This window comes from Akebia trifoliata, chromosome 2 (assembly GCF_017979445.1).
Source record: "Akebia trifoliata isolate Shusen 1 chromosome 2, ASM1797944v1, whole genome shotgun sequence".
NCBI lineage: Eukaryota > Viridiplantae > Streptophyta > Magnoliopsida > Ranunculales > Lardizabalaceae > Akebia > Akebia trifoliata.
The window spans coordinates 28,200,191-28,208,118 of NC_141376.1; the positions used below are offsets into that span (position 1 = coordinate 28,200,191).

The 7,928-nt window shown below is 34.6% G+C and overlaps 1 protein-coding gene across 3 annotated transcripts; it reads left to right on the plus strand.

The window, feature by feature from the left end:
• The first annotated feature begins 3,135 nt into the window (after positions 1-3,135).
• Positions 3,136-6,883, plus strand: LOC147410036 (DDT domain-containing protein PTM-like). Of its 3 annotated transcripts, XM_086432230.1 has the most exons (7): positions 3,144-3,445; positions 4,125-4,201; positions 4,420-4,590; positions 4,726-4,763; positions 4,864-5,041; positions 5,134-5,258; positions 6,509-6,883. In XM_086432230.1, exons 5-7 carry the CDS (start codon positions 5,017-5,019, stop codon positions 6,755-6,757), a joined length of 399 nt encoding a protein of 132 aa, XP_086288356.1. In that variant the 5' UTR covers positions 3,144-3,445; positions 4,125-4,201; positions 4,420-4,590; positions 4,726-4,763; positions 4,864-5,016; the 3' UTR covers positions 6,758-6,883. The 3 variants fall into 3 exon arrangements, with proteins under 3 accessions (XP_086288355.1, XP_086288356.1, XP_086288357.1); XM_086432229.1 differs by lacking the exon at positions 4,864-5,041 and having other exon boundaries at positions 3,136-3,445; XM_086432231.1 differs by lacking the exons at positions 3,144-3,445; positions 4,125-4,201; positions 4,420-4,590 and having other exon boundaries at positions 4,645-4,763.
• The last annotated feature ends 1,045 nt before the right edge of the window (positions 6,884-7,928 follow it).

The window sequence follows — 7,928 nt, forward strand, 5'->3', positions numbered from 1 at the left end:
CTTTGCTCTACTTGTGGCCATTGGTGGTTTGTTGGCATGTGAGTTGTCAACTTTGATTCTAGGCATAGGTCTTGGAACTACCTCGATTGAGGCTCATTAGGATCACGTATAAATAGAGGTGGTCTCGATATTTGAATATCTTGTCGTAGGAATGTTAATGTTGATTGCACCCCATTCATGATTGCCCATCGAATATCAAAATCTTCCATTACATACCCGACTTGTGCTAGTACATGTTCAAGAATATCCGCCTGTGATCACAAACTATAATACTTTTAGTTCATAAATAAGAAAATGAAAAGAAAAATAATAAGGATGTACTGCTATTTCAAGTGATTTCTGCAATTCTTCTTGCTCTAGTATAATAATATTTTAACATCTCCTCTCTATAACCCCTCGGTGTGTATCGATCTTTATAAATCAAATGTGGATTATGCACTCAAGGAGTTCCATACCATTCTCTAAACTCTGAAAATGGCCATGGTGCTATAATTCAAGGAAATCATAGAAGAATAAAATTTAAATGGTACTGAATTGATGTATTAGTTTAGCAAAATATTCAAATGAATGAAGACTTACTTAAGACATCAATTACAGGTTCTCCACATACCCTAAATCTTTCAAATCTCTCGTTTCAATCCCGAATGGATTGCTCATGGAATTCTTTTCAATCTCTATTGCTTTGCCTTTGGACCATAGTGTTAGCCCTGATTTTCGTGGATGGTTTAAAACCACCATTTTCGGAGCTCATGAGGTGGTCCACGATACTCCAACATGTTTCCTCTAATTAGGTAACGTGACCCACTCAAGATCTGGGTTGTGGCAACGAACGAAAACGTGATCGAGTGCTTGATGGAAGTCTCGACCAAGTTTGGTTATAAAAAACTCCGTTTTTGGTCCCCCAAACTCTACATTCTCTCTCAATCTCTTTCTGTCTACACCATCTAAAGTGAGTGGATCTGAGTTTGGAAGTGCCAAACGAGACAGAAAACCAGTGGAAATAAGTGCATAAGAAATCAATGGCTGGAGGTACGGATTTTGGGCATTTTTTCAGATTTCGATTCTCTTTATTTTATTTTCGCATTTTGATAATCAATTTTCATATTAAGTTCTGATTTAACATTTGGTATCAGAGCATCAAAATCTCTACCTTGATAATTTATTTTTTATTTTTAATGTATCCATATATATATATATATATATATATATATATATATATATATATATATATATATATATATATATATATTTCTATTTTTGGTTGAAATTTTATTTTAAAATTTAATTTGATACATACTGGAGCTAGAAATCGAAACGTCAAAAAATCATTGAGAAATTAGATTTATAATTTTTATAAATTTTAAACTATATTTATATATTTTTTAGAGTTTTATCTGATGAGTTCAATCGGATAGAAATCGGATAGACTGAAAGTTAAAGAAGATCAATTTCTATAAATAAAATAAATAACTAAAATAAATTCTAAAATTATTTAGGCATTTATTTAGCATCATGCCTACCTTTTATTTATTTATTTTGCATATGATATTTAGTTTGTTTAATTGTATGCAATTATATATATATATATATATATATATATATATATATATATATATATATATATATATATATATATAGGGAGGCGTTCGGATGCCTCTGTTTTAACAGTCATTTTAACAAAAGAACCTCGACCGTTGGATATATAGCGATTGGATGGTCGAGATTGCTGATTGGGTTTAAGTTATAATTTATGACTTTTTACAGCGCCATCCCTCGTTTGTGTGATTATTAGTGCCACCTCCCTGGCACAATTACAACTGAGAGTGAAAAAGAACATAAAGTTCTTATCTAACGATAAGTCAAGATTATTAAAAGAGATCGTTAATGGTGTCCATGTGAGGCCTTCTCCTCCTGAAATTCCTGTTTCTGGGTTCTCTTTGCACGATAGTGTCGATACTTACGACAACAATGGCTGGTGGGTTGGGAGGATTACGGCAGAATCTGGGTCGAAGTACTCTGTGTATTTTGAGAGCACAGGAGATGAACTTAAATATCCAATCTCCAAATTGAGGGTTCATCAAGAATGGGAAGATGCCAAATGGGTTATTTTCCGAAAGAGGGGATTTTTGGATGAATTTCCTTTTCTTTTTTTTCTTTTCTTTTTTTTGAAATAGAGGTTGGTAGCTTTAATGACGGCCATATAATCCAATCTGAGTCTCAATGTTGGGGTTTTTTGGTTTAAATCTGTAATAGGTATTCCTTCTAACAGATGTATGTTTAGCTTTTCTTTTTTATTCAATAATGTTGGGGTTTTTTGGTTTAAATCTGTAATGGGTATTCCTTCTAACAGATGTATGTTTAGCTTTTCTTTTTTATTCAATAATGTTGGGGTTTTTTGGTTTAAATCTGTAATGGGTTTTCCTTCTAACAGATGCATGTTTAGCTTTTCTTTCTTATTCAAGCTTGTGATGAAGGCTTTAATGGTTATATAATTCTATCTAGTTTTTCTTTTTTCTGAAACCCTTTCCAAAAAACGATTCTTTCGAACTAGATCCAAGGTTTTGAAAATGGATGCTCTTTTGTTTTTGTTAAGAGAGAGAGAGAGAGAGGGTTTCAGCGGAGCGAGCGAGAGAGAGAGATCGAGAGAGTTCAAGGGTTTCAGAGAGAGAGATCGAGAGGAGACGAGAAGAACTCTCTCTGTTGTTGTAATTGTGCCAGGGAGGTGGCACTAATAATCACACAAACGAGGGATGGCGCTGTAAAAAGTCATAAATTATAACTTAAACCCAATCAGCAATCTCGACCATCCAATCGCTATATATCCAACGGTCGAGGTTCTTTTGTTAAAATGACTGTTAAAACAGAGGCATCCGAACGCCTCCCATATATATATATATATATATATATATATATATATATATATATATATAGGGTGGCGTTCGCTGGCTAACTTTTTGGCAAACGGATTGGCAAACATTTGTTAACCGTTAGATAAAACGTAATCTGACGGACGAGATCGAATCTCACACGAACGTTATAAAATTTATAATTTTACAGCGCCGTCCCTCAATTTAACTATATTTCGTGCTTCCTCCCTCTCTCTTTAAACCCGAGAGAACAGAACAGAGAGTTCTGTCTCTCTTCGAAGAGAACTCTCTTGTTCTCTCTTCTCACTCACTCTCTCACTCGTTCTCACCCTCTCTCTCACTCTCGCCCTCTCTCTCACTCTCTCTCTCACTCTCGCTGCCTCTCTCTCTCTCTCTCTCTCGCCCTATTCCTCGTTGAAACCCTCGCACGAACGACTCACTCTCTCATTCTCTCTCGCTCTCTCTCTCACTCTCGCTCTCTCTCTCTCTCTCTCACTCTCGCTGCCTCACTCATTCACTCTCGCTGCCTCTCTCTCGCCCTATTCATCGCTGAAACCCTTGAATGCTTCGACAGAACTGTAAGTTTTTTTCAATTTTTTTTTTTTTTTGGAAATTTCTCAAACACTGTATGGAATTATTCTATGAACATGAATAATTATTGTGATTTGATTTTCGATTTTATTTATTGTGATTTTAGTAAGAATTATTTGAAGACAATAAATCAGGAATTAATTGTTATCCATGTGAAACCCCATTTTAAAATTGTCTAAATGCTTAACTTTGTGGAGAACCATTGATTTTTAATTTTTTTTTAGTTTGTATCAGTTGTTTCATTCATTTTGTAAATTTGTCTAAAATATCTGTTAATTATGCAATGAAAATTTAAACTAAATTGATGTACAAATTAAATTACCAAGTTTGTCTGTGCCTTAGTTTCATTAACAGTGAGTGGGAAATTGAAAAGTGCAGAGTAAATAAATACAATTGATCTGTCACCCAGATAAACTCAATGGTGTAAACAACATACCAAAGGAGACTCATCTTGCCATAGTTGACAGCATTGTGGACGTTAAATTTTATTTTTGAAAATTCTGAATTTGTTGGGATCATTTGTCTATTAAACAAATACAAATTTCTTAATCGATAGTTGAATATCTTTTATGTACAAATTGTGTATGGGGGAGACTTGCAAAAGATCCTTTCATTTTATTTTATTGGGGGATAAGTTTATTCTGATCTTATATATGCTATATGTAGGTGCATTTGATGTGTATTTGGAGCCATGGCATGCTGATGTCTTTGAGTTTCTAGATCTCAGAAATAATCATGGAAAGGTATCGTTGAGTAGGTTCTAAGTTATATGCTTCTTAGCAATATTGTTGTGCTTTAGATTTCCAAGATTATGATTGGAACTTCTGTTTTAATATTAATTGGTTTAATTCTTTTTCTATGTTATGTTTTTTAGACTTAGGCAACACTATTTTCTCTGCACAACAAAAGGAGGGTACTCTTTAGAAGCAATAATGTATCTTTATTTGTTTCACTTTTTCAGGAAGAGAACTGAGCTCGGGATCTATTTTATGCTCTTTGGGTTCCAGACCTCATTATGAAAAGAGTCCAAGGTTATGGACAATGGTCTTTGTTTTGCCCCAATGAAGCTCTGGGTTTGTCTGATTGTTGGGGTGAGGAGTTTGAGAAACTGTACACCCAATATGAGAGAGAGGTAAGCTCAGTCAACCTTTTTCAAATTTAAATGCCTGTTAGTTATAATGTGATAAAAATTCCCATTTTTCTTGATGGAGTTCAATAGCAGCCCAGGGGACCTAATAGAACTTTCACCTTTATTTTCTGATGACAGTCGTGTTGCCGAGGCTGCTTCAGTTGCACAAAAATTGCGTAAGCTGCCATTACTTTTCTTCAGTCTTCTTTACTTTACTTAAAGCAGTGGATGTCACCTAAAACCATGGATAAAATTTTTCCTTCTTAAATTGCAAAGTTCAAGATGGACATTGATTAAAGAGAAAACAAAGGGCTAGGAGACTGTCTATGGAGAATAGAGGCTATAAAAGTGAAGCTGTACAAAGTTAGCTGGTGGTGTGGAGGGAAACTTTTGAATCTGGTCTTTCAGAAAGGGATTTTGCCACGCTCTATGGTTAAAAAGGCAGCTCGTCAAGGTAATTTGGCAAGTTAACTCATCTTTTTTCCCAATTCAGATTCGTGAGATAAATAAAAGAAAAAAAAGGCTAATGAATTGGTAGCACTTCAGGTGGTTCTAGAAAAATCTCTAGTATTAATTATGCTGAAGGTTTTGAGATTCCCAAAATAAGTAGACGGTTTGCTTGGAGAGCTGCAGTGGAAATGAGCATGAGTGCATCGAATCTTGCACTTCAGGTTTGTTCATATCTTATTTGTATGCTAAAGGCCATACTCTCTTCTTTCGACTTTCATTTTTTTACATCTTTGGTTAAGAAATTGTTGCTTTGCTTGAGAACGTATCGATGTAGACAGAGTAGTGAGGAAGTGTCTAGGGTCAACAATGTTTCCACCTTTGCTCGAGTAGTAGGATTTCTTGATATGGGTTTAGGGTGGGGGAATGAATTAGGTTGGCATGAACTGGTGGGATTGGTTTCAGATGGGTTTTGGAGGGTTACTGAGCCTGATCTCAAGTAAGTGTGTGGAATTTCTGGGTAGCAGATCTTGTGTTGGTTTGAACCGGTTGCAAATGGGCATTTAGAGGGGTTTAATGGGCTTATCTAAATGCTTATTTAAAGGGTTATTGCATGTATGACAGAAATAACGATGATGAAATTCAGAAATATAAAACAGATAAAGAAGAGAATGATCATTGTAATCATCTATGCCTTGTCCCAATGATTTGGGTTAGAAACATGAATCTATCCTTTTTTCAAGGGCATGGGTTACTACACTCTGGTTATGATACAACTTGCTTTGTTTTTGGAGAAGACACAAATCTTTGAAAGATGCAATCAGTGCTACCCAGCATGCACGGATCACACCTCTCATAGTAGCCATCTTAGCAATTTTAAACATAAAATAAAACTCATTATTCACTTTTTCAATCAGAGATCATTGGTTGGACAACATCCTGTAATTTCTTATTTCTATTGTAATTTTACCTAGAACAGGAAATAGAAATTTTCTTAAACTATCTTATGACTAGATTCATAATCCTAATTCCAGTCTATATGCTCTTTCTTAATAATAAACCTAATACAACAGAGAAACAAAGGGAAAAATAGAGCAACTATCCTAGATCTGTTAAAATTAATGGAACTTCTCCATTTGTTTTCTAGAACATATTTCACCTATCCAATTATGGTAAGATATGTTTTGCCAAGAATAGTAACCTCAAATTACTCAAATAATGTAAACACAAGCTTAGGTAGTAAAACATAACCCACAAATAGTACAAATCCTTAAACCTTTTATAAACTTTTCTTTTTGATGGGTGAGTTGGACCCCCAAAGTTGTTTTGCAATGTGTCAAACCAATTGAGTTATGGGTCTAAGCCCCTTTTATAAGGTTTCACTCTTTTTGGTGCTCTTTTGATGTGCTGTGATGTGTTTGTCTACCTTATTTGGTGAGATTCTAACTTCCAGTCAATTTACAATGTGTCTCAGGTTAGATACTTTGACCTTCATGTAAGGTGGAGTGATCTTGTCCGGCCAGAGCAGAACTTTCATGATGGTAAAAGACCAGAGAATGATATTTCTGCCTTAAGGAATGCTTATATTTGTGATAAAAAGATTCAGGATAGCAAAATTGCATATGCATTAGATTTTGGTATTCAGAAACACCGCCCTTTCCGTGTCTTGAAGAATATTATTGAAGTGGAGCAGAATGAGGATGGGAAGGAAAAGTGTTGGTAAATAAAGGCAGATTGTAGTGTAATTAATATCTATTACAATAACTAAGTGTTAGATGTGAATAGAAACTCGAGCTGTTTAATTAGTTATATTTAATAATTTTGGTAAATAAATATAATCGTTTTGGTATCGCCTTCTAATATATTCATATGAAAACCTATGTTGACATGGAGACTGGACCATTCAATGTAACCAATGTCTACTAGCTCCATAATGGGCAGTAGTACATGGTTCACAATCACAGATCTGTGATACTCATTGATGTAGAGTTCGAGCACCAAAATGTGTTTGGGTATATATCATTATTCGTTGTTGTCCGGAAGGGTGTCTGTTCGATTTGATATATATGATACAACAAATGTTGTGCTATGCTGTGTTGTTGGACTGTAATATAGTCGTAGCACTATTGGTGAAGGGTTTTCTACTCCATTCAATTCTATATATAAGTGAGATGGTTAGAATTTGTAATTTTGATTATAGATAGATAGACAGTCAAAATTAGGAGTTAATTTATAAAATCCAAAATCTTGTTTGGTTAATTGGTTATATAATCGAAACGAAAATCTCATATGACTAATACTAGTGTTTATGCAAAAATTTAGCCATCTTGAGATTAATTAATTATTTATCGAGGTCAAAAATAGTGATGATGAAAAAATCAAATGAATGATCCAAACAAAACCTATTAGCTACCATTATGTAAAACAGTAAAATGGCATTGAGGATTAATCATTAATAAGAAAATTCACAGCTCTAGTCTTTAGTTTGAAACAGATGTGGAAATTACTTAAAATGTTAACTAGTTGTATGAGGCGGAAGTCCCACACTGACAAGAAATAACACAACTAGGGAGTGGTCTCAATCAGCTCTGCACCAGCTATGAAATGGCTGGCTGGAATTCTCAAAAGGTTGCCACCAAAAAACCTTAAAATCCACAAAAATTTCCAATCAAAAGAAATTTATGATCAACCCATTCTTGAACTTCAAGTATGTCCTGACAACATAAAAAGCTCTATCATACTCATAACCTTCTTCCCATATTTCTTCCCCGGTCGGACCATGAAGATCACTCTGGCTCTCCTTGATAGAAAGTGAGGAGTAATTGGAACAAACAACATTGATATCCCCTCCTGACTCTAGATATCAAAGCAAGATACCAGTACAATCAAAATAC

What these genes read in the sequence shown, in the direction of transcription:
- LOC147410036 (XM_086432229.1), top strand. Translation starts at nt 4,493, where the DNA reads ATGGACAATGGTCTTTGTTTTGCCCCAATGAAGCTCTGGGTTTGTCTG. An exon ending in ACACCCAATATGAGAGAGAG is followed by an intron (nt 4,591 to 4,725) that starts GTAAGCTCAGTC and finishes TTCTGATGACAG; the next exon opens with TCGTGTTGCCGAGGCTGCTT. An exon ending in TTCAGTTGCACAAAAATTGC is followed by an intron (nt 4,764 to 5,133) that starts GTAAGCTGCCAT and finishes GTAGCACTTCAG; the next exon opens with GTGGTTCTAGAAAAATCTCT.